We start from the raw sequence: 26,079 nt of genomic DNA, 5'->3' as shown, positions 1-26,079 counted from the left end.
ACATAAGAAATGCATTACGGCACAAACACTCAATAGACATATTCCAATTGTGCCAACCGGTCCAGAAAGGATCACAAATACAGTGCTTATTCTTATTTTGCTGTTTATTCAAAAGTCAATTATCTGTGTTATGTCTGTGAAGTACTATGACCTCTTTCGTCCAGTGGTTTAACCCCCCAATTCTGTACACCCAGTAACAAGTGACTAACATGAAATTATAGTCACAAAGTAGATTCAAGTGTTTATTTGAATCGAGGCAAAGGTTTTATTCCTAAGCACAAAGCACGTTTAATATTAAAAGTTAAAGTTAAAGTACCGCTGATTGTCACAGCCACCTAAGTGGGGTGAAATTCCTTCTCCGCATTTGACCCATCCCCTGAGAAGAAAAATCCACTTGTTAAAACGGCTCACCTGTTTTCTGTGTTTGGTCATGTAACGTTTATGAGTTTAGCCCTTTGGCCATGAAGTACATTTTTAGTCAACAGCGTATGGCAATATGGCTACACTTAGATGGATACAAGGGGACAGATTTTGCAACTGAATTCATATTCCATAGTGGCTGTATTAATCAGACTACCGTGTTTAGACTAGTGGGCTTGATAGAACATACAAGAAAGAAAGAAAATATTTGACTTGACTTCTCCTTTAAAACTGCACTTAACTATACAAAATAAATACAAAAAGTACTTAATTCAATTCAAATGTATTGCGCATAAAATTTAAATAAACTCTGTACTCCAATAAATTTGGAAAGCCGAACCTGTATTTAAAAGTTAAATACAACTACATTGAGCAAAAATATTGTTCTGGATTTATTTTATTTTTTTAAGGTGAAGCTACTGCAACTTTAAACACATCTTGAACATTCAATTCAGTGATTCTTTCACGTACCACTAGAGCGCATGTGTCAAACTCAAGGCTTGGGATTGTTTCCTGCATTTTTATTTATTTTTTATTATTTTTTTTCACAAATCCCCCCACCACCATCACCACCAAATTCAATTCTCTGTTATTATACATAAGAATGAATTCCTGAGACACTTGTGTATATGAAATAAAATGGTGAGGTGACTATACAGTATATTTTTATGGTTTTCATAGCCATAAGGGCCTTCTAAGAGAAAAAAACAACTATAATGTGGACTGAGACAAAAATAAGTTTTAGGAGCCCACACTAAACCACAATTTGAGAACTACTCTCGGCTGTTGTTTTATATCTATTTGTTCTCCATGTGACCCTCAAAGTACACCAGATTGATGCATTTCATTTAATACTGAAAAATATGGATGGGCACTTAGAGACCACCTTTCCCCCCTGATCGTGTCAATGTGCGACCCCCACCTCATCAACTATAGTTGTGCCACGCCCTCAGGGGGTGCTATTGAAATATTTTTGAAATGATTATGAAAATAATTTGCTCAATAAATTTAATTTCTACAATGAGTCAGATGGATTGTCCCACGCTGTTGTCATAAAATACGATCAAAGCCACCAAAATCCCGTTGCACCAAAATTTAGACCTGCTTTTAGCTAGTCTAAAACCTGACCACATTACTAAATGCAAGTGGCATGTAATAGAATACGCCGGAACATCCATCGAGGGGTAACGCAGTCTGCCAAGTTCCCAAACATGGTAAACTAAACCTTTTAAAATTCAAAATAAAATAATTAAAAAGTATTCATGTATGGTGTATCCTTACCGACCTAAACAAGCCTTTTACAAACATAGTCAGTATTTTGGCAAATGTAAGTCTAAAATGGACTACCCATCTGACATCCGTCCTCATAATCCCATCCCGCCTTCATCCACAAAATTAAGAACAGCTGGATTATCTGCAGGTGACTCAACTGATTTAACTGAGGCCATTCGCTTCATCCCAGTCTCCACATACTTGTGTAATGTGCTGTAGTAGTGGTCTTTGGTGCTGAACTTGTAGAGCATGGAGATCTTCGCCCAATCTTTGTTGGAAGGGGTGATGACATGTCGGGGCGCTGTCTGTTTGAAGAAACTTTCCAGGTTTCTCTCTGCTAGTTCTTTGGCATGTATCATGCTGTAGGAATCCATGAGGTTGCTCTCCTCCTGAGAATAAACCCTCCAGAATTTGAGCTGCAGGTAGCTGACGGGCGAGGTGCATCGGGCCAAACAGGTCAACAAAAGGTTGGACAACATGACAGATGCAATCAACAGCCAGCCAATGATCTGTGACACAAGACGCAATATGTAGAACAAGAGGAAATTGAAATAATTAAAATGAGCTGTCAGACACAAGGCACTGTTACTGCAAATATCATAGGCAACTCAAATTGTTTCAAAAGTGCTATTTTGTATTTGTTAGATATTTATAATAGGGGTGTCAAAATGAGTGCGTTAATTTTGACTTAATTTAAAGTTCTTTAACACCACAAATTTTTTAATGTGCGATTAATGACCGCCCCTTCTGTACTGGGGGAATTCCAGGTGCAATGCAGCAGAGACGTTCATGTCAAAATTTAGCAGTAATACATTTAATAATAAAAATGCATATATCTGTGGAGACTGGGGTCAAGTTGTATTTTACAATTGTTAAAATGTACAGAATTTCACAAGTTACTTCATGTTGAAGATTAGATAGCTCTAAATATGAAAAGAAAAATGCATTGAGCAAATGTAATTATGCCAGAAAAATGACCTCAATACAAATCAATATCACACTCGTTTTTTACAGTACAGTACATCTTTTTAATTTTAACTCAATGTTATGAATTATTATGAAATTGCTGTATCAATGGCTAAAATAGCATGCAAACTAGAACAGATATAAAACTTTAATTAATCGATTAATCATGAGTTACCTGTTGAAGTCATGCGATTAATTACGATTAAAAAAATTAATCTCCGCACACCCCTAATTTAAAGCATTATTATTTTCTCAAATATTGTTTTTTTTTCATATACTTTTGCATACACTGTACTGCAAATTCTCATGTTTCAAGGTTGAAATGCCGTTTGATGCTGAGCAATGCTTTGGAGTACATGAAAACTGACCTGTGAGTGAGCCCTGAGGGTGAGCAGGACAGCTTCTCTGTCACTGACACTGCTGCCTCTCCCACAAGGGAACTTGTGGAGTTCCTTTCGACACTCGACCAGAGAAGTAGAAGTAGCACCTCCGCAGAGACGCTCACTGTAATCACTCACATTTACACCTGTCATTGCGCACTCAAAGTAGCTCCCGTTTAGCAGAGCCACGGCTATCCAGCTGGATGGTGCCACCAGGGCTGTGGTGCTGATCTGAAATATTATCTTCACACAGTGACACATCCTCTTCCAGCAAAACAAATCGGTCCCACGTTGGCAAAACCCTGTCATCATCTTCCACATTTTCTTGCTTAAGATGTAAGCCAGCAGTAGCAGAACCAGAGCAGGTACCAGCAGGAACACCATGCCGTACATGAAGTTCAGCTCATTGCAGGGACATCTGAAGAGCACCGAAGAGAAGATCTGCTCTCCTCCAGCTGTCAGCAAAGAGACTAACCCAAAACCGAGGTTAGTCTGTTTGTTGGCAATCTTCAGAACGGTATTAAACTTATCCATCTCTGACTGGCGTGTGATTTTTTTTTTTGTATGTATAAGAGTGTGGCATCACCACTCAGTCTTCTTCCTCCACCCCCTAAAACCACCAACACCCACAGGTGTCAGCTATCTATGGGTTATTCATGGGTATATAGTTACAGCAACGTTACAATTCATGCTCAAATGTTGTCACAGGAAGTTTGGATGAATGTAAAGCAAGGTAATAAACATAAGTGGATATAAAAAATTGCAAATCCACTACAGTAAGTGGCAGTGGCGCTCTCATTGTCAGAGAAAGCGGAAGGAGTATTATCTCCTCTGCAGAGGTGCACCGTTCACTTACAACAATTTTATAGAAAATGATACTTAAATAATGCCCTTCCTACTATGCCTTTGTCATTAATGTTTTGTTGTGGGTCAGTCAAGTTAAAAAACATTTTTTTTACAATAATTGAATATTTTGTTGTTTCAAGTCTGACGATAATCTTATGCAAATGTTCCAAACCTATTTTGTGCTTTTATTCGAGTACTGAATATTTTTGTTGTTGTTGTAATTTTACTCCAATCCATAGAGGGCGCTGGTTTGTTCTTACGGCGTAGTTGCAAACTGACGCCTACCCACAAAGAAGCATATGAATTGAATCGCGACAGATTTTTTGTTCTATGCTGAACACATTGGACACTAACGATTACATTATTTAAGTGTATTTAGCAAATAATCTTAACCGACAGTTTATTTCGTTTTACGTGCAGATTGAGCATCTCTATCTGAAGTCAGAAAGGTCAAAACATGGCAGAAAACACAGGTAAGGGCATTGGTTAACATTAGCCAGTTAGCAAGTCGGAGGAGTTGAACTAGCATTTCAACTTGGATCTAATCCTTGAAAAGATGGACTTCGATGCTATTTATCAGTCCTCTGATTAACATTGTGTATGTGATCGCCAATGTTACCGTTTTTAAAAACAAAAACAAATATGTGTTATAATATGCAGAGCTCTTTAGCTCCGTAGCAGTTCTGCACCTCGTCAGTTTTCACCTTCGTTGACATGCATGCTGCCCTACCAAACGTTTTTAAGAATATTTGCAAAGATGAAACTACTTGCCGGCAACCTTAAATACTCAACAGAGCCATTTGGAGCGTCTCCCACAGAATATAAAATCACCTGGAGCCAAAACCATTTTGACATCTAAAGTAATGATAACACTGCGTATCTCGTTTTTTTTTAAACTTGTATTGGTAAAAACAAATATAATACTAAATTAACTAAGTAAACTAATAATGAAATTATAATGTTTCACGTTTTTGAAGATGGTTCGTTGCTCGAGAAAAAAAAAAGCATGTACGACTCTGATTGGTCATTCGCGAGTCATGCACTTGGCGTGGTTCTTGCCTAGCTTCAGCCCCTTCTGTGTCTTTTCACGAAGTTTTTATTTTGTTTTGCCACCGAAGATAGGCTGCTATTGGCATTACCGGCCTAACCATAACCTGCTGTTATCGGCTATACCCGCCTGACAATAACCATCAGAGCATATAGGCTTTTGTCAAAAATTTTAGTTAAAAATTATTTCTGAGTGGGATTCGTACCCGTGACCTCACACTTATGTGGTGAACGCGTTAACCATGATAGTACTAAGTGGCGAGTTGCTGGTCACAGCAAAATATCCACTTCGTTTCAAATAACGGCTTCTGCTTTACGGCATTATTTTTATCACATGCAGTCAACTGTAAGCCTGACTATAAAGAACAATGCTTGCAAAATAATAGCCATTAAAGTATTTATTTTACCTAGTAAATATATGTTTTGCTCCTTTAAGACGGGGTTTGGTGTATTTTAGTGTTACAGAATCAACATAATCTTCAAATGAAGAAAAAATAACAAATGTAAAACCGAATACTAATTGAAGACCCTTTTTGCTGTACGCTGATTCCCAGCGACTGTCCTTCCCAAGCCCAGATAAAAATGGATGAGGGTGCATCGAGTGTAAAAACCGTGCCTAGCATATATCATGTGAGTCACTCGCTGTGACAACCCCTGACAGGGAAAAGCCAATTGTCCCTTTTTCTTCTTCGTAAAAAGTTTTTGGGCATTATTTATTTTGCAAAGACATGGTGAGCCATACCAGATGGATGAAGGAGTCATTTGCAGCTCTGGACTACGGGTTGCCTTCCTTTGTTACTGTAGGTGTAGGTTCAAACTTCATAGGCATTTTTTGGGTTCTTTGTGATGACAGTAAACAAAGCAATATAGCCATTCCAGGTTGATTTGGATGAAAACGATACATTAAATTGCATTACCTCAAGACAAGCAACCGTCATTTTGCACTTTTTGACACATTTATTCTTTCTGATCAGAGCAAAACGAGGCCAAGCATGACAACTCGTCACCTGGAATGACAGACCACGATAAAGAAATGGCAGCCAGTGCATATGAATCGTTTATGGTGAGTGTTCACATTAAAATTTTAATGAATCATTGGAGTGGACCCTGCTATTCGCAGGGGAATAGAGACCAGGCCAACATGTAAATAGTAAAAATCAGCATATAATTGATTTTGGGTCGAGGGCAAGGGGGACTCTTTATTTTTTTCTTCTTTTTTTTCAACCTCACAATTTTTGGGAGAAAAAAAAGGGGATAAATCTCATAAGTGTTTTCTATGGGGAAAAATCTAAATGATTGAGATATCTGAACTTAAAAAAAAATATATATATATTTGATAATTAAGTTAGAGCCTTTCTCTCTCATTGTGGCTTGACTGCCACAATGATGAATATTGGCAATATTATTTGGCTTATGTCGACCATTATTTCAGTAAACTTACATTTACTCAACTCAGGATTTTTATGGAGCATTATGGCATAATTTGACATTCGGAGGCATTCCAACATGTATTTAACCACAAACGTGCGCCAATGATACACTTACTCTGTGACATCATCAGTTTAGGTTTGCAGATAGATGACTGTGACTGAGTGAGTCACTGTATGATACATTCATGAATGAGCCCGGTCAATGGATTTGTGCTAATATAAAAAAAATGTTAAGTCAGAATCTCATGTTAACAAATTTGAAAAATTAAAAATTGAGTTTTTCTGTTACATCTTTGGTTTTGAATGGAATGGAACGTATTCCTCAATCAGATCATCATGCCTATACTGTTTTCGCAGGCTGGAAAATACGACGAGTCTTTGAGACACCTTGAAGCTCTGCATGAATTAAATAAAGAGGACTACAAGATCGCTTTGAATAAAGCTATTGTAGAGTTTTACAAAAGTGGTCAGACTACCACAGGACACCTTAAGCAAAGCCTAATGACAATGAAGACCCAGGTAAGTGATTGTGGATCCATATTTCTTCAGATCCTTTCAGCTTATTATGTTAACTTAACATAACGGCACTTTTTGCCTCTGGAAATCATCCAGGTTCACACAGCCACCGAAGATGTCGAAGGGTTGGATGATGTTGAAAACAGTTTGTTGTACTACAACCAAGCCATTATCCACTATCATATGCGACAATACTCAGAAGCAATTTCTATTGGAGAGAAGCTCTATCAATTTCTGGAACCGTTTGGTATGTTGTGGTGAAATGACAATACGATTTCATGTGCTTTCAAATGTTTGTGATCTTTAACGTAACGATGTTATCGAGTCGTGCTTTGTAATGTCGACATCCAGTTTGGCATGGAGTCATTCTGTTATTTGTCCTAGAAGAGAAGTTTGCTCAGGCTGTGTGTTTCCTGCTGGTGGATCTGTACCTGCTCACGTTCCAGCCAGAGAAGGCCCTCCACCTGTTGGCGGTGCTCGATAAGCTATCGGCACAAGGAAGCAACAAGAACGGCAAAGGAGAGGTACTCAATTAAAAAATTGAAAGTCACAATTTCATAGTTTTTCTAATTAAAGTGGAACTCAGATGCAAAGTATTCATAAAGTCTATCTGACTAATGAAATATTATGCCCAGCCATCCCTGGTTGATAGCTTTAATGCTAACATTTGTAGTATTGTGGAAGGTTCTGAATGCTGTCCAAACAAATTATATAAGCTTTAACTACATTTTTTGATTCCAGAACAACAAAAATAGTGGGAACCAGAAGGCAGAGTTTTCAGCCTTGATCGAGGCAGCTAAATCAAAGATGCACCAGGTATTCTAGCTAGAGGAGCGCTAGGCTCGCCTCCATAATGACTCCTCTGCTCCCTTTACAGTACAGAGTCAGAGCCTACATTCAGATGAAATCCTCCAAAGCGTGTAAAAGGGAAATCAAGTCAGTGATGAACACCGCAGGAAATGTGAGTCTCTTTCTTATTATCTTATTAACATTATCTGTTGGTCTTGTCACAATCATGTTGTAATCACTGGTGTACACTTTGAGGTCACTATTTTCTAGCTGCTAGCGTGCTAGCTTCTCTCCTAGCTCTGGAGTCCCATTGAGAGTCTGTGGCAAAGAGACAGTCTAATGTGTATTTATGTCCCGTAGTGGAAGCACAGGTGCTTGACATTAAGGAACACATGATCAAGATTTGAAAAATGCTTGAATTTTGATTGAAAGTAATCAGGTTGGCTTAATAAAAGAACTATATGACTGAATCATTTAACTCGTTAGACAGGGAAATAATGCATACATAAACAACTAACAGTTTTCCTGTACTTCTAGCTTCTATTACGAAATTGTGTTTGTTTACAGATACTAGACAGTACTAGTATCACTTAACATGTTAAATAAAATACGGGGGTCCTCGGTTTACGGCGTTCCTGACATTTTGAGGTGAGGGTTGGCGTACAATAGTTCTATAGCAGCGTAAGAATGCGTCATGTGACACAAGAAGGCACACCAGGTCACCACTGTACTTCCTTTGTTTAATTTGTTTTATATTTATGGTTCAGATGTTGTTTTTATACAAATATTTACTGTATTTTGACTATACAGAGGACCCGGGCATACTCGTGGTTTGGCACCTGTGGATTAGCATATATTTTTGGGGTTTGTTTTGGGGTGGGTTCCCCTTTTCCCCGACATATTAACTTAGTTTTTTGAAGAATTTTTGGAGTTTTAAAACTTGCTTTTCTCCCCCCTGTCTTTGCTCTTACTCCTGTTCCCGGTCAGTCTGCACCATCACTATTTCTTAAGAGCAACTTTGAGTATCTGAGAGGTAACTACCGGAAAGCAGTGAAGCTGCTCAACAGCTCCAACATAGCAGAACACCCCGGACCCATCAAGACAGGTGACTGTGACTGTATTTGGCCTCTTCCGACTGCCTTTGTCTGCTAAGCTTGGACTTATTGTACATAACGAAATTGTTTTAGCATCTGTGTTATATGAATCTGCTTTCACTTGTTTAACTACTAACTGCATTTTGGTTTTTTGACTTCTCTTCTGTCCCACCCAGGCGAATGTGTTCGGTGTATGTTCTGGAACAATCTCGGCTGCATTCACTTTGCGATGGGGAAACATAATCTCGGCATTTTCTACTTCAAGAAGGCATTACAAGAAAATGACCACACTTGTGCACAGCTCGGAGATGGCGGCAATGGGCAAGGTGAGTCAAAGAAAGTTGGTTCAGTTGGTATATTTATATATTTGAGGTCACCAACAGCGGTCAATGATTGTGTATGTAACACTTCTTTTACTTTGTAGCAAAGAAATTTACAGGTATCCCCATGTGTGCACTGCTAGCCAACAAACGCTATGAGCTTCTGTATAACTGCGGCATCCAGCTGCTGCACATCGGCAGGCCTCTGGCCGCCTTTGAGTGTCTGATTGAGGCGGTGCAGGTTTACCATTCAAACCCTCGACTGTGGCTGCGGCTTGCGGAGTGTTGCATCTCGGCTAACAAGGGGGTACGTCAAATCAAATTGCCATAATTTCCTTTGGGATTAAGTAGCTGTTTAACCCGACTTTTCAATTCAATTAGATTTTTTCAATTCAATTTTTTTATTTTCATTCTTTAAAAAAAAAAAAAAAAATACAAAGGGGACTAAATCTGCCCTGAAATGACAGCAAGCAGGCAAAATGCTTTCAATGTAACAATTAAACAAAATAATTCAACAGTATGACCTTGTGCTATATATATATATATATATATATATATATTTCCAATAATTGTGCTTTTATACATTAAAAAAAAATACAAATAGACTGAGATTATTTAGTTTTATAATCCAGATTGTTCCACAAACTGACACCTTGAGTTGAAATACATCGTTCGTTTTGTTTTGTTCTGTATTTAGGTTTGGGGAAAAAATATCTGTTCCTCTTAATTTGTACACACTTTCCCCTTTTTAAGTTTGATTTGGATGCTAATTGATACAATTTCATGATGGGCTTTGTACATTATATTAAGGCGGTTAAACTCCATCAATTCATTAATTAATTTCATGTTTTTTTTAAGAGTGAATATATGTGTGTCATGCCTTTTTGAAAAAGGATCATATTTAATATGGGTAACACCTTTCCCTAATTTGTCATTGAGACCCTTTTTGTTGTCTTGCAGGGTTCAGAACAGGAAAGCAAAGGTTTACCTTGTAAGAAAGGCATTGTTCAGTCAATTGTCGGACAGGGATACCATCGCAAGATTGTGTTGGCATCCCAATCCATGCAGAACACCATTTACAGGTTAGTACTAGAGCTCACTATATCATCTTTAATCATCGAATAAAATAAAACAAAATACACACGCGACTTGACCATTTAAACACAATCTTCTTGGTGATCTTTTTTTGATTGACTAAATTGCGCTGTGTGGCAGTGAGGGCCAATCAGCAGCCATCCCAGTAGCCAGTATGGAGTTTGCTGCCATTTGCCTAAGAAACTCTCTGCTGCTGCTGCCTGAACACCAACAGCAGGACGTCAAGATGGAGAACAGCTCCAAGAGCTCAAGTCAGTCCGGAAGCACCGAGAGTGGCAGCGAGAACAGCGACGCCTGCAGGTTGGGCATGCACACACCACGCAGACTACAAGAGATTTCGAGAAATAGAAGCACAAATATTACAAAATCTGATTAGCTGTGTGCAGCAAGTTTCGGATGAGGTTTTCTTTTGTTCTTATTCCAAACCTAAAGATTGAATTTTGATTGACAAATTGACATTACATTTTTCTGTTTAGGTTGTTTTATTTTGCCAGACTGACACTTGTAAAAAAAAAAGAAAACAAGCTACAGCGAGAAATGATTGATACATTTTGTTTTATGTGCATACACTCTAAAATCAAAAATGGACGGATCCACTTAATGGGTCAATTTGACCCAACTTTCTGGGTCGTTTTATACAAAATGACCCAAGAAAAGGATCTGACCAATATTTATGAGTTGTTTTCCACTAAAAGGCCCATTTCTTGACTCAAAGTTGGGTCAAATTGACCCAAGTAGAGGATCGGTCCATTTTTGACCTAGTTGGGTTATTTCTGTTTTGAGAGTGTATGATAATTTGCTGAGTAGCAAATATCCAGTGTTAAAAAATAAAATAAAATAAAAACATGACTTTGAGATGAAGTGATTTGTTTGATGTTTTGTGCGGCCTCGCTAGCGCGAAACGTGGTAATCTGATTGATACTGTGTTTATGGAATGTAAGTTAAGCAGCAGAATTGACCCGTTTTCATCCACCTTGGTGGGCGGCCATTTTGTCACTTGCTGTTGACTGAAAAATGACATCACAGTCGCTCAGGGCTCGGGTAACGACCGATCACGGCTAACTTGTTTTCTGAGTTTGGTCATGTGACGTTTGCAAGCTGAGCCATGTCAGTTGACAGCAAGTGGCAAAATAGCCATCTCTTGAGAATGATAGAAGTTGGTGGATATTGCTGCTTAATATTCTACATAGTTATAATATTAATCAGAATACCTGTACCGTTTTTAGACTAGTTGGGCTGCATAGAACAAATTGTTTTACTTTGATGAACATCATCTGTCTTGCAGTGGGAAAGGTCAGGAGGCCGACAGGTTGCTTTCTGCGGCGCCGTCATCCCCTCTCAGAAAGCAGGAAGTGGAAAACCTCAGGTAATTGGACTGACGCGACGCATCCGCACCTTCGGCTGTTCAAGCAAACACAGGAGTGATGCCACCATGTTTAATGTGCAGGTGCTCCATCTTGGCGTGTAGTGCCTACGTGGCCTTAGCACTAGGAGACAACCTGATGGCTTTAAATCACGCCGAGAAGCTGCTCCATCAAACCAAGGTGTCAGGATCGCTCAAGTAAGTCCTGTCGAAGTGCTCCCGGACCTCAACATCCAACCGCCGTTGACTCGCGGCTTGCATCCCTGCCGCCTTCAGGTTCCTCGGTCACCTCTACGCGGCCGAGGCCCTCATTTCGTTGGACAGGATCTCCGATGCCATCGCGCACCTCAACCCGGAGAATGTCATCGACGTGTCAATTGGGGTGCTGACCAGTGAGCAAGACCCAGGTGTGCTGTGTTTCCCTGGCTCGTGAAAAAAAGCATTCAAAGTCATTCAAATGCTATTGTGAAAATGAAGCCTTAACTGGCATCGAAAAGCATTCAATACATTGCTCAGAAGCATGAATGAAATGAAAACGCCACCGGTTAGCAGTTAGCGCCGAGCTAGGTTGATATAGCCCTCGAACGGGCCGACAGGCAAATTATATGTCCGCCTTGGCACATGAGGCATATTTTATTCGACAACTACTTTGTCTAACATTGGGTTCGTTTCTGGCTCGTTTGCAGGTGAGCTTCGTTACTCGTGCCAATGCGCATCGGTATGAAACTTCAAGTGAAGGCAAAACAATGTTTTCACTATAACACAGTTCAACAATAATAAATATGATAAGAATATGGAGACCGGGGCCTCGTTGTAATTTACAATGAACAAAATGGGCGGGAATCAATTAATTGCATCATATTCCAATTAATTTGCTCTTAATTTGAAAAATTTACTCTTCCTGTCACCAATGTCCAATATGAAATGCTAATGCCACTTAGTGGCAAAAAAACACACACAAATCTGACTCGATGTTTTACACTTCTTTTAGCTTAACTTTGAATAACTTTATAAATCACTTTAAAATTAACTACCAATGAACTAAAATATACCGTATTTGCATGAGGTAAACGTGCATAAACTTGCGAGCAGTTTTAGAAAGTGGAGCCAAACAGTTTTGCACACCCTCTTAAAACTGGGCTTGTGGCTCTGCTCACAAATGACCGGTTGCATTCAAATTCATCCTAAATGAGAGTCAGCACACAGTCAGCATTTAATGTCCCGATTAACCCAAAATAAAGTTCAGCTGTTCTAGTAGCTTTTGTACATTTACAGGTTAATTTTTATGAATGTTGGGTGAACTGTTTTTGAAATAATTAATCTTGGTCTCATTTTTAAAATATCTTCAACCTGGCAGGTTTTAACAGAGCCAGAATTTTTTTGAATCAAATTTAGTATACATTTTAAGCATTGTCGGCAGGAATGTACCAAATTTGAATATACATCTTGTTTTTCTCAGCAGGTTCTGATAAAGGAGACGACCCCGTTGAATCTTGTGAGTCCATTTTATTTCTACCCAAACAAATCCCCAAATAACGCAGAATCCTCGTGGTTTTAAGGCAGCATGTGACACTGACGGGCCATTGTGTGTTTGCAGCAGGCAAGCAGACTCCTCTTTGTTACCCCAGCAGTGTGACTTCAGCTCGGGCCATGATGCTCTTCAACCTGGGCAGTGCTTACTGCTTACGGAGCGAATATGACAAAGCCCGCAAGTGCCTTCAGCAGGTAACCGCAGTCGGCGGTCACATTGCATCGATTGGTCGACATTATTCTTAACTTATTCTACTGCCATTGACGGCTGTAGACGTCAAAAATTCATTTTAACTATTTATATTAGTTTAACATTTCTTTTCCATTTTTGTTAACAAGAGTATGAAAACCTAGATTTTTTTTTAACATTTAGAACAAATATAAAATTTGTGATTAATCGGGAGTTAACTAGTGAAGTCATGCAGAAAAAAAATAAATTAATTAATAGCCTGACGCCCCTAATTTTTAATAATCTTTTCTCTCTTTTTTTAAATCGCGTCAGGCGATTACATTTTTAAATTGTAATTAATTGCATGACTTCAATAGCTACAATATTTTTTTTCTAGGTTTTCATACTCTTGTTAACAAAAGTGGGAAAAAATGTTAAACTAATAGAAATAGCCTATAGCCGTCAATGGCAGTGAATTAGTTAAAAACCCTAGTGTGATATCCAAGTCATTTTTTATTTGTTTTTAATGCCCTCTATGGACAATAAAAGCAATAATCTTTTAATTTTAATTTTAAGAAAGGACTATTAAAAATTGGGGCGTCAAGCGATAACAATTTTTAATCGTAATTATTTGCATGACTTCACTAGTTAACTCACGATTAATCACAAATTTTATATCTGTTCTAAGACACACAAAAAATTATAGTTTTTTTTATACTCTTAACAAAAGTGGGAAAAAATGTTAAACTAATAGAAATAGTTCAAAAGAATTTTTGACGTCTATAGCCGTCAATGGCAGTGAATGAGTTAAATCAAAAATATGGAGTAGTGATTTACTCGCCTGACTTCTACGTTAAGCATCATGGGGTTTTGTCTCAAGTGTTTATTTTATTCCTCTGTGCCAGTGCACTGTAGTTTGTTCATTTAATTCCCACATTTACAATATAGCTTCCCCATGTTATGCTTCTCAAGATTCGATTGTTCAGATGAACGTACACTTCATTTACACTTCATGTTTGTTGTCTTTCTCAGGCTGCCTCGATGGTGAACACGAAGGAGATTCCACCTGAAGCCATCTTGTTGGGAGTCTATTTGGAGCTGCAGAATGGTCAGTTGCCACCTCCAACTCTAAAACACGTTCGCTCTGCTGTTAGTTTGCATCTGTGCACGTCAAAGTATTAATTTTCCCGTGATTTGGTACTGTTATATTAACGATTATTTATGTGAAGACACTGATCATGTTAATGGTTTCTGACAGTAATTAGGAAACAGATGAATATCAATATGTAACACTTAATTAATTTTTTTATCTCTGCTAATATTCACATTTTCAATCACTTCTACAAAATTCCTAGGAAATCACGATGTCCTATCATTAGCTAGTTATTTTTAGAACAGGGCTACTCATGTGGTCCTTGGGTGCTATCTGGTATAGTGTAAAATAGTGACATCTAAGGAAAGCCGAACCAGGGTTATTATAGTTGACAAAAACTAATGGGAAAAAACAAAACATTTAAATTAAAATGCTTTAAAAAAAAAAAAAGAAAACTACCAGAAACTAAAGTTCACATTTATAAAACTATAATTATGGCAAAAATGTACTTGTTTTTGTCAATATCATACATGAGCTTTTGGGGTTAATTTCAAATGCATTTATTTTGGTATGACTGTTCGGCTATACAGAACAAAGAAGGTCCAATAGTGATTTGGGAAAAAAAAAAAAATTTAAACCACACACACACTAAACAAATCATTTTCATAAAAATAAAAACAAACTTGCTCTAAAAACTCATACAACTATCTGAATTTAAAAAACGATTACAACTGAATAAAAATAAAAAAAGTCCTAATTATAAGGAAAAATCCCAAACACTGGATTTGTGTTATGTAGCCAGGATTTCCGCACGTTTTTTGTGCCGAGGCCTGTTGAAAATACGAGTGAGGCCTCAAAACTCATCACCTGTGTCCACGTCTTCAGGGAATACTCAGCTGGCCTTGCAGATCATCAAGCGCAACCAGCTGCTGCCCACGGCGGTCCAGAGGGTGTCGCCTGATTCCCGCAAGAAACCCATGCATCCCATCCAGCTTCCCTCGCCGTTCACACAAGTCCAGCGTAAATGAGCCGCCATACTCACGTTGACCCCTTTAGACCACCGACACGCGCACTCTGAGGAGCTTTGCTATTTATTATGCTTCTTGCCTCAGCATCAGGAGCTGTTTGAAATGCAAATCGGACTGCTGGCCGATGTGAGAAGTGATCATGAACTGAGGCCCGCTGAGGACATATTTTTAATTCATTTTGCCTGTAGGTCCGAATCACAAAATAAAATTTTATTTACTATATGATGACTATATGCGACTCTTTATTTCATGTTTTACACTTGTTTTTTTCTGTGCCCATGTTGCAAGACTGTGTTTTATTAACTGTAACTCATACATTTGTCAGTGGATTAAAATCAAACTCTTCATAAAATGATCATTTAGACTGGCTGCACATTATAGTGTCCGTATGGGTATGGCCTGGGAACAAATTATGGTCAGTGAAATTGGTTTGGGGGGGGGGAAACCGCATGCAATATAGGACTACTGTGGCAACTTTAGCATATCTTAACTTTGCCTCAATGCAAGCCACAACATTGCACAGCATAATACTATCCAAGCCTGCTACCATATTTTTGACCCATAACAGAGTTAACCAAATTATTAGATAGACCCGGCTCTTTTCACTATTGCAAACTACTACAACCACAAAAATGAAAGAAAAAAAAAAGGTGTCAAACTAATTATTACATTTACATTACTATAGTATACGTTTCTAGTGTTTCCTCACTTTTATTGAGCTAAGGCTTATTTTACAGTACACACATTAAGATAAAAAAAATAAAAGATAAAATAGTATACATAATTACATGTATTTTGAAATAAAGATGACGATGTCATCCCACTGAGGGATGAACGTTTGTGACGCCAGCAAAAGTGGATTTCATGTCAGGGTTCGTCAAGGTCTGTGTTTAACTAAACGTGCTAATCGTTCTCTAACCAGTCTTAAAGACCATTAAGACAGTTTAGAGGACATTTAGAAAATGCCGCGACTTCTAACAAACCCTGACGTGAAATCAACACGCAAATGTTCGCCCTTCAGTGGAATACGCGGGCTCGAGTATGAATAAATCATCTGGGCCTGTCTTTCATTTATATTATGTCTTTCATAGTTTTCAGATCAATTAAGTGTAATTGGGATTATTTCTCAGGGAAATATGACTGATCAGGGACTCTTATTTTTTTTCTTTGTGTTTTAAGTGCTATTTTTGAAAAGTTTTATAGGTTAATATTAATTCTATAAAAAATACGTTTGGCTTTGAATAAATGAAAATTCTGCCAAGGGATTTTATGACAACTGTAAATATTGGATGTAGAAAAAGCACAGTATTAAGATTATGTGGCCTTAAATCTATCCAACTACTGTAGAAATCCAAATGAGCACACATTCCATCCATTCATTTTTTATGGCCTTTATCCTCATTTGGGTTACGGGTGAGATGAAGCCGGTCCAAGCTGACTTTGGCAAAAGGTAGGGTGAACCCTGGACTGGTCTCAACCATTCGCACCTTTTGAGGTGAAAAATATGCAATAGAAGACCTGAGCCAAGATTCAAACCCAGAACATCTCCAGGCAGATATGCCGCTACTACTAATGCACATATTTATTTTAACAAGTCACAATTTCAAAATGTCTTGACTGAATCCAAAACAATCCAATTTAACTTGCTGCAAAACATTTGGTAGTAGAACTGGCGGACGAGTGAGAGAGACAACTAGCCACAGGTTAGTCAACAAGTTGAAAATGGCAACTTTTATTTTGGTGAAAAATACAGGCAACAATTGACTGGCACGTGCGCCCCAAACAATAGAGTCAAAGGACCGAGCCACGTGTAGGTGAGTAAAAATAGAACTGAGCTAACTGTTAAATTGAATTTACATCAACTTGACCGACCCCACCTGAACACAACCATTATTAACTCATTCACTGCCATTGACGGCTATAAACGTCAAAAATTCATTTGAACTATTTCTATTAGTTTAACATTTTTTCCACTTTTGTTAACAATAGTATGAAACCTAGAATTTTTTTTATTGTATTTAGAACAGATATGACATTTGTGATTAAGTTAACTAGTGAAGTCATGCAATTAATTACGATTAAAAACTTTACATCCAACATCCTGATGCCCCGAATTTTTAATAATCTTTTATTTATTTTTTATTTTATTTTTTATCCATTCAGTCATTGACGGCTATAAACGTCCAAAATTCATTTAAACTATTTCTATTAGTTTAACATTTTTTTCTCCACTTGTTAACAAGAGTATGAAAACCTAGATTTTTTTAATTGTAAATTAAAACAGATGTAAAATTTGTGATTAATCGTGAGTTAACTCGTGAAGTCATGCGATTAATTACAATTAAAAATTGTAATCGCCTCTTGCCAGTAATCTTTAATAATCTTTTCTCTTTAAATTAATTTATGGCAGTGAATGAGTTAAATTAGTGACCAAGTCATCATGTTTCCCAAATACTCTGGTCAAGTAATAAGCAAACTTTCTATAATTACAGTTTAAACACGCCTCTATTTGGTCATTGGCAGCAAAGAAATAAAGTGCTTCTTATTCAACGATTGATCATTTATTCAAGTCATTGTGAATTGACTGATCTATCTATCTCTATCTCTCTCTCTCTCACTCTCCCTCACATTTATAAAGTTCTACAAAATATTTGTAACCTGGCACAAAGTGAACTGCGAAAGGAACCTCAACCTTTCCAGTCCCATGGGATGCAAAGGTCTCCGTCCTGCATAACTGAGTAGAAGTGAGAAGCACAAATATGGAGGCCCAGCATGAGGGGCGAACGCTGCTCCGACAACCTTTCACAGCAAAGGATCATCTGGCCGGAGGTGACACTGGGCTCCTTGGAGAGACCCCGAAGAGAAAGACTCTGGAGACACATCTTCATCACGGCCGCCTCTTCTGCCTGCATCCTGCACGGACGAACACAAAATCGGCCATTAATGAACCTAATGAAAAAAAGTTGTGCTCTATTTATGTAACATATAAAAACGGGGAAAGGAAATCCCGCTGAGAGGCGTTTCCTCACAGTTTTTTACGTTGCGTTCGTTGCCTGGCATTGGGTGCCTGACTCTGGAGGAAAGCCTGCAGCTTGGGCGGGTCACAGTTGTTAGGTATGATGAAGTGTCCCATCTCATGAAGACTGGGACTCGAGCGGCTCCTGTCAATGATACAAAAGACAAATCATGTCTTCTTCATCGAGAAGGTCCTCGCTAACCTGAAGTGACAAATGGCACCGCGTACTTCTCCAGTATCATGTTGAGCCCCTCAAGACTTCTGGGGTGCAGACAAAGCCTCTGCGTTATCAGATTGTTATGGAAGGCGTTAAGGGTGCCGTAGAGCTCTGCGAGCGGCTGCGCCGGTCCCAGCCCCTCGGCGTGAACCACCTGAATCCCACCCAGGAGGAGACTGATCCTCTCCTTCAGCCACTCGGTCCGCTGCTGCAGGACGCGGAAGGCGGGAAGTTGCTCAAACAGCTGCGAGGCATGCAAGCAGAGCAGGTGAGCACAGAGGGGGGCGGAGGGCGGGGGGTGGGGCTAACATGCTTCCAATGAGACGCAAGCGCATTACTTTGGTCCACTGATGATGAACATCCCTCGTTCCCAGCATGACATGCCCGGAGGCGTTCATCCCTGATTGGTCCGCGAACAAAACAGCGTGGCCTGGAGGGTAACAAGGAAATGATCTTGTTTCATGTTGGCCATTGGTTACATGAACAGTACATTTTCCTTTTCAAGTTGAGAGCAATTGGTATTCGGAACATGAAGCAACTTGTGGACTCCAGGCCATTTTGTTCATTGTAATTTACAACTAGTCACCCATCCCCACAAATACATATATTTTTAATCATATTTATAGTGACTCTGTTGCACAATGTTTGTATGTAAAATAAAGCCTAAATGTTTTTACCATCAATTGTATTACATTTTTTAAATGTCATTTAAGACCTTCATTTGTGCAAAATCCATTGAATGACTTTTAATGTTTTTTTTAAATGACCCTGTATACTACACAGGGTTTCCACTGTATACAGTTTACCATTTCGTAAAGTGCATATCTTAAAAGCAGACGGCATGAATTTCAACTCGCGCTATGACGGCCATTTCCCAAACAGATTGATAACATATGAAATAACAATAACAGTTTTTACCTTGTAGATTGCGCATGGCCTCTGGATTCTGCACGGCCAGTCGATTCAGACTCTGAAGCTGAGAGCACCTGTGGGCCACTCCCCAACTGCGCTGCCACCTGCACATTGGAGCTGATGTTAAACTTGCTCAAGGCTGAAGCGTACTCATTCTTTCTCCAAATTAATTGAATGCCATCTTTTCCAAAAATTGCCAGTTTGAGGTTTTTTGCATTCAAAATAAAATGTGAGTACAGGTCTGGACTGCTGGCAGGCCAGCCGAATGCATGCACTCTCACTATGAAGCCACGCTGTTTGAACACGCGCAGAATGTGGCTCGGCATTGTCTGGCGGAAATGGGCAGAAAAATCCCTGAAAATTATGTTGATTGGATGTCAGCACGTTGCTCCTTTCAGCATTAATGGTGCCTTCACACATGTGCAAGTTAACCACGCCATGGGCACCAACACGTGCTAAAATTGGCGACTTGAGTTTTTCTCTCGCTCTGAGTTTTCATGAGTGTACGTACCTGATGTCAACCAGGTCAAATGTGTAGCATAGTTCCTTCTTCAACCGTTTGAGTTCCTCTCTCCGAGGAAGGCTATCCTTGTGCTTCTTTGTAGCCTCTGCCTCATTGTTTTGAAGCCACATGCTGAAAAGAGAACATAAGGTACATTTTGATTGAAGTTAAGGCATGAGAGAGCGAAAGCAAAAGAGCGAGACTCCTTTGCAGGATGGGATTTATGTAAATTAGCCAATTGTCTAGATAAGAATTTCACTAGTAAAAAAAAAATACAGTAGACCCAAATACTAGGGGTGGGACTCTTTGAATGTATCACGATTCGATTTCGATTTTTGGGCCTGTGATTCGATTCAGAATCGATTAAGAACAATTTTGATTCAAAATGATTTTTGCTTCAATCTATAGATGTGCAAGGAATTGTAATGATCTACTCCAGTCTGACTCGCTAATGCTAATTAGCGCGCTACTCGCAGCACTTTTATCACTCAAAAGAACGGCTCCACATTGCAAAAAAACTTTTATTGGAATCATTTGATTGTGACTTTTTCCTTCTACCCTCTAATGTGGCTACAACTTAACAGTGTATTAGACCGCGTGGAACCACACTGCCCCAAAGTGGCCAAATTGGGTACAACATGAACAGCGCTCTAAATAAAGGCACACACACACAAAGGCAAGACAGTATCAAATAATTTAAATAAAATCGATTTTGGGACCTTTCAAATCGATTCTGAATCGTACTAAATGAGAATCGATTTTTTGGGGGCACACCCCTACCAAACACGTCCCCCTTAATCTACAGTCGATGGTGAAGTGTGAGCCCCGTGTAACTAACCTGAGAGTAGGCTCAACTCTTGTGGCCTGCTGCATCTCCTCCTCAGGGTCTCGGAAGCCAGTGAAGGTATAGTAGCTCTTATCCCACTTGATGGGTCTGTAGAAAGGAATGGCGGCTTCAGCTGGACTTTGGGGAGATTTGCCAAGTTCCTTCATGTGCTCCATGGGCAGACTGCAGGACTTTAACACATTCGTCACTGTGCTCAGGACATCGTTGGTACGCAAGACAAAGCTCACTGGACGGAACCCTTAAACCAAGTAAGAATGTTTCAAGCTTCTACAGTAACACGACAGATGGATATTGTGGTCAACATTACCGCGTGAAATCTGCACCTGAGGAAAGGAGGTCTTGCTGCACGTCACTGCTGTCTTTTGTGTCTCTCACATAAAAGGTGAGCTTCATTGGCTGAAGTGAACGTGATCCTGGTTTCAGGAGATTTTCCAAATAGCCATTTAAGCTCTTTAAGGAATTTTCATTCACTTCCTGTAAACCACATCAAAACCATGAATGCCTCATGATAGCTTGGCCATGCACACACTCATTGGACAAATCCTTCGGTACGGCTTTATTTCGAGGAACCAAATACAAACAACCTCATCACAGCTCTAACGCAAGCAATTTGTGGCTTTTTCCATCTTCCTGTTCAGTATAAACAGCAGTGTGGCAGAATGGATTAGGTCAGGGTGGTCAAACATAAGGACCGTGGGTCAGAACCGGCCTACCAGTGGGTCCAATGTGGCCCATGAGGAGAGAACACAAACTGCAGTTTTTCACTAAAATTAACTGTTGTTGCTAATTTTGTCTAGTGAAGGTCACACTGGCAACCACTTCAATGACATTCTGAAATGTGGCTGTTAAGTCAGGATTTGATTTAAAATAAAATAAAAATAAAACATTTTTGTTGAGAATTTTCAAATTAATCTGCAATAAGAAAAACAGGAAATATTTTTATCTTTCTTATTAGTCCATGAACATATTGGTCCTGCCCACTTGAGATCAAATACGGGTGAAAGTGGCCTCTGAAATAATATGAGTTTGACACCCCTGGCCTAAGTGGCAGCTGGCACAGACAGTGTGTTGATGAGCGACACAAAGTCTAAACTCGAGTCTCAAGTCAAAACTACAGCTTCAACATTGTGGAAATTTGTCAGTAAAGTTACAGAAACTTTCCAGTAAAATTCTGTAAAATTTAGAGTACATTTTCATTTCGGAAATACTCCCAATAGGAAACTATTCATGAGAATTCTGAGGAGGGACTGAAAATGGCTGGCACTGAAATAGTTTAACTAAAAATTGATGGTAATTCCATAAAAACGTATCGAATAATATCAAATCTGAAATATAAACGCAATTATAAATATTAAGATTTCTCATAAACTATCATCCAAATTGATTGCTCTCCTAATGAAGTCAATTCCATGAAAAGTTTGACAAGTGTTTTTCAGACTAATTCTCACCACCTGCGGGACTAAAGTGAAATTTTAAGTTTGCACAAGAAATTACTGAAAGAAATGCATAGAACATTGTGTTTTCTCTCTCCTCAATAGTAGTTAACCTTTTATTACAATCTTTGGCATAGCATCGTGGGGAGGGGCCAATATAAAGTTTGAGAACCACTGCATTCATTATCATATCAATATCATAGCTTGTCTAAGTCTATAAAGCAAATCACTATTGATTTGTTGCATGGTCAACCTTGTTGGTGTATGAACGGCTGACTTACCCGTTCCCTGGGATATTGACCAAAGAAATCAGGATGGACGGCAAAGTAAAATGGTCTGAGAGCATTGACAGCGTCTGCTCCGGACAGAGCTCTCTGCAGGAATAAATGGGTGGCTACATGTTTTCTTTCCAGCCTACAAAAAATAAAAAATAAAAATAACAGACATGTACAGAGCAACTTTTTCAACAAGTAGCATAGAAATACTGAACACACATTTTCTCTTTAGCTCTTCACATATTTTCTTTCTAGTACAATATAGACAAGAAGTACAGTATTATACATTAATGTGTCAACATCTCCAAAAGAAAGTGCTTTTCTGAGCAACATATTCTTTCACCTTGTGATGTCTTGAGTTTTATGATACCATAACATGAGCTCGCTCACTACATTGATCCATTTTTTTTTTTTTATAGTGCTTGGTGTCATAAGGTCACAGGTCATTGGAGCCCATCCCAGCTGACTTTGGATGAAACACGGCATACATCCTAGACATGACACCAGCTAATTGTGCAGCTCTTGCTCAATACACACAGTTGTAATGATAACCACATAGAACTTCATAAAGAGTCAGAATAATAATTGCATGCCTCTCACATTGCAAAGGGACGTTAAACAAATAAGGAGTAGAGACATTTAACTCATTCAAACCCAAAAATGTATAAATACATTTTTAATACTTTGTCCTTCACTCCCAAAACATATTTATACATTTGTTTACTTTTTGTGTGTGTGCAAGAGCATACAGAAGGCTCTGATGCAGCTTGTGACCTGAAGAGGTTGCAAAAAAAAAAACGGCCAGCAGATGGCAGCAGAGTACAAGGGATCAGCCAGGGCCATGTTGAAACAAGCCCTTTTCCCCAGTGTTTTCAACAGATTTGTGAATAATGATGAAACTTAGCTATATTCTAATGCTAATTGCTGCAAAACGGAAATAGATACAAATATACGTTTTTTTTCTCCCTGATGAAAGAAGAGACTCTAATCTTCTTTTGGTAGGTTCCATATCTTTATAGTAATAGAACACAATATTGCGTGAGCCTTGCAAAATCAGTCAAAATCCAGTAAAACACCCGGGAGCGAAGGGGGTTGCTTCAGTGAAAATGGCTGGGAGTGAATGAGTTAACTATCTCACTACTCTGTCACTCACTATCAAACACTGAACCCAAAATCTCAGTAGAAATAATGGATCGCTATTGTGTATTTTAAAATGAGCTGTATGCAATATATTGGTGAAACCTTACATCCAAGATTAAAGTCTACACTCAATCGTTTCTTGTTTTACTTCAAAAACATCCAAATGTATAAAATATATATCATCTTGACATAAGTGGTGTTCATGTGGCTCTGGTTTTAGTGAAGATGTATTGTTTTTTATTGTTTCAGTACTACAGCTGAGAAATCCAACACACCTGATGGTGCAGCGCAGGAGGCAGTGGACAGACATAGCTGATGCCGTGCGTTGGACAGATGAGCTTTAGCTCATGATCTCAGCAACCGCTCCATCAGCAGTCCTGCCGGCAGGAGCAACAGAACAGCGGCTATAAAAAGTCTACACAGAACCTGTTCAAACTCCAGTTTTACTTCCACAGCCTTAGAGGGATCTTATTGTGACAGGAATCAGGTAAGTGGTACAAAACAATTAAGGTATTATTATACCATCGAACACAGCAAAGTGGAGAGAGTCATCATCAAGTGGACAAAATATGGCATAACAGTACCATTAGCAACAACGGGTCGTCCTTCCAAAATAAATGAAAAGACGAGAAGAATACTGGTCAGGGAGGATGCCAGTAACACTCAAGGAGCTGCAGCAGAAATTTCTGGCAAGTACATGTGACAACAACCTCCTGTTTTCTTTATATGTTTGGATTATGGGGCAGGGTGGAAAGATAGAAGCCTTTATTTTAAAAAGAAAAACATCCAAGCATGCCACTGGTGTGCTCACGTGTTTTCCTATTGAAGACAAAGCATATCAAAGGACATCGACTAAATGCTCAAATTGCTTTCCTTATGAGTACATTGTTGACAGTAAGCAGTACAATTGTTCATTTGGGGGATCGAACCTATTGACTGTCACACTTAAGTCAAACCACCTTACCACAACAAAAGTATTCTTAGTTCTTAATAGCACACACAATGTTTAGTCACTTCAAAAAAAGATTTTGGAAGTAGAGAATGCTGTAATTAAATATGTCACCTGCGTGAAATTATGACATGTATTTACGAGGTGAGAGAAAAAACTACGTTTGACAATGACAAAGATGTAAAAAAACAAAACAAAAAAAACACATACATTGTCCAAATAAAGGCATATGATACATGACCGATATAAGTCCAGTCAAAACAACATTACGTAATGGAGCGACCGTCATAATGTGATTCCTGTTTGCTGAGAGTTAAACGCGCATTAAGTAAATCATGGCTCCTATGAGCGTCAATAACATTGCTAGCAGTGACAACATTAGAAAGCGTCATCCCTACTGCTGTTAATGTATAAGAAACATTTAATTGGTAGTACTAAATGGCAAGTGAAAGACTTGAGGAGGTTAAGTACTGTACTGTACTGTACTGTACTGTGTTGACTCCAGTTGATTGGAGTTTGCCTTGCCTGGTGCTCACTGCTCAAGTTAGCTGCCAGCTGGTTGGAGTCTTCAGTTGTCCCGCTTCTCTTCTTCGGAAAAATATTCGTTCGCCCTTTAGCGCCTCCCGCTGGACTGGGTCTGGAAGAGCCTCCGCCGTTGGACGCCTAAAATACCGTACTGATTGACATTTCTGAGGTCATCAAGTGAAAAGCATATGCACCGCAATTTATCACTATTATTATTATTTGCTTTAAGCCCACATGAAACAAGGGTGATTGGTCTACTGCAATGATACTACTGAACTACATGGAAGGAAAAAAAACTCCATTTTAATTTATTCATTTTATTTGGTAAATAAAACAAATACATTTGAACCATGAACAAAAAAAACAGCTATAGTACTGCATAGAAAATTGATGTTTCGGTGTTGGTCTTTTCTGGAGAATATAGTCATGTACAGTCATGTACATGTATAATCTTAGTGGATCAAATTCCATGAAATCCCGTAAAGTACAGGTGTCAAAAATTCATTCTCAACGCAGGCCACATCGCAGTAATGGTTTCCTTCAAAGGGCCATTATGGCTGTGAAAATCATAATAATTAACTCAACATATTGTTGCGAATACACTATGGAGCTAGGGGCCAAACAACTTTTAAATATCTTTAACAATTAAAAAAAAGAAAATAAATTCTACACCAGAATTTCTGCCAAAATGAAAAACACTGAAATCAATTTAGGAAGAGATACAAAGTTGACACACTTTATTTGATTAATGGGTCACATAAAATGATTCAGCAGGCCAAACCTGGCCCCGATGCTGTTAACGAAGGAATCTGTTGTGGATGCCACCACACATTAAAATAGATTTTTTTATTTTGAATCAATGAATTGCAGTAAATAAAGACATTACACCACAATATTGACAACAA

General features: G+C 38.8%; 3 protein-coding genes across 10 annotated transcripts; 1 reads left to right on the top strand and 2 right to left on the bottom strand.

Moving 5' to 3' along the window:
- Nucleotides 1-1,128: 1,128 nt before the first annotated feature.
- calhm6 (calcium homeostasis modulator family member 6) lies at nt 1,129-5,716 on the bottom strand. The gene is made up of 2 exons (XM_086079068.1): nt 3,027-5,716; nt 1,129-2,201 (listed from the first exon to the last, which is right to left on the bottom strand). Exons 1-2 carry the CDS (start codon nt 3,570-3,572, stop codon nt 1,785-1,787), a joined length of 963 nt encoding a protein of 320 aa, XP_085935194.1. The 5' UTR covers nt 3,573-5,716; the 3' UTR covers nt 1,129-1,784.
- Nucleotides 4,160-15,580, top strand: cnot10 (CCR4-NOT transcription complex, subunit 10). Of its 3 annotated transcripts, none has more exons than XM_086079066.1 (19): nt 4,160-4,357; nt 5,906-5,994; nt 6,719-6,880; nt 6,974-7,124; nt 7,265-7,401; nt 7,619-7,693; nt 7,755-7,838; nt 8,654-8,771; nt 8,937-9,086; nt 9,185-9,387; nt 10,041-10,162; nt 10,296-10,475; nt 11,461-11,541; nt 11,623-11,736; nt 11,815-11,945; nt 12,998-13,033; nt 13,136-13,263; nt 14,270-14,345; nt 15,216-15,580. In XM_086079066.1, the coding sequence occupies exons 1-19, from the start codon at nt 4,342-4,344 to the stop codon at nt 15,356-15,358; spliced, it is 2,196 nt and encodes a 731-aa protein (XP_085935192.1). In that variant the 5' UTR covers nt 4,160-4,341; the 3' UTR covers nt 15,359-15,580. The 3 variants fall into 3 exon arrangements, with proteins under 3 accessions (XP_085935192.1, XP_085935193.1, XP_085935191.1); XM_086079067.1 differs by having other exon boundaries at nt 7,262-7,401; nt 13,001-13,033; XM_086079065.1 differs by having other exon boundaries at nt 7,262-7,401.
- A 1,482-nt stretch (nt 15,581-17,062) lies between these two features.
- On the bottom strand, nt 17,063-25,258 carry tcaim (T cell activation inhibitor, mitochondrial). Of its 6 annotated transcripts, none has more exons than XM_086078516.1 (11): nt 25,175-25,258; nt 23,976-24,077; nt 22,567-22,699; nt 21,176-21,326; nt 20,844-21,090; nt 20,015-20,137; nt 19,510-19,607; nt 18,930-19,021; nt 18,603-18,835; nt 18,388-18,519; nt 17,063-18,271 (listed from the first exon to the last, which is right to left on the bottom strand). In XM_086078516.1, exons 2-11 carry the CDS (start codon nt 24,008-24,010, stop codon nt 18,046-18,048), a joined length of 1,470 nt encoding a protein of 489 aa, XP_085934642.1. In that variant the 5' UTR covers nt 24,011-24,077; nt 25,175-25,258; the 3' UTR covers nt 17,063-18,045. The 6 variants fall into 6 exon arrangements, with proteins under 6 accessions (XP_085934642.1, XP_085934644.1, XP_085934648.1 ...); XM_086078518.1 differs by having other exon boundaries at nt 25,131-25,190; XM_086078522.1 differs by having other exon boundaries at nt 25,136-25,189.
- Nucleotides 25,259-26,079: the final 821 nt, after the last annotated feature.

Source organism: Leptonotus elevatus, chromosome 6 (genome assembly GCF_054856555.1).
Source record: "Leptonotus elevatus isolate MCC_2025b chromosome 6, RoL_Lele_1.0, whole genome shotgun sequence".
Taxonomy (NCBI): Eukaryota; Metazoa; Chordata; class Actinopteri; order Syngnathiformes; family Syngnathidae; genus Leptonotus; species Leptonotus elevatus.
The sequence above is the reverse complement of the archived record's forward strand: the minus strand, read 5'-3'. Positions and strand labels throughout refer to the sequence as shown.

Coding starts and splice junctions, on each gene's coding strand:
- cnot10 (XM_086079065.1), top strand. Junction 7,125..7,261: donor TCAATTTCTGGAACCGTTTG/GTATGTTGTGGT, acceptor TATTTGTCCTAG/AAGAGAAGTTTGCTCAGGCT. Junction 7,402..7,618: donor ACAAGAACGGCAAAGGAGAG/GTACTCAATTAA, acceptor TTTTGATTCCAG/AACAACAAAAATAGTGGGAA.
- calhm6 (XM_086079068.1), bottom strand. CDS start 3,572: ATGGATAAGTTTAATACCGTTCTGAAGATTGCCAACAAACAGACTAAC. Junction 2,202..3,026: donor CCCTCAGGGCTCACTCACAG/GTCAGTTTTCAT, acceptor CTTGTGTCACAG/ATCATTGGCTGGCTGTTGAT.
- tcaim (XM_086078516.1), bottom strand. CDS start 24,010: ATGTCTGTCCACTGCCTCCTGCGCTGCACCATCAG. Junction 18,836..18,929: donor TTCATCATCAGTGGACCAAA/GTAATGCGCTTG, acceptor CATGCCTCGCAG/CTGTTTGAGCAACTTCCCGC. Junction 18,272..18,387: donor CGAACGCAACGTAAAAAACT/GTGAGGAAACGC, acceptor TCGTCCGTGCAG/GATGCAGGCAGAAGAGGCGG.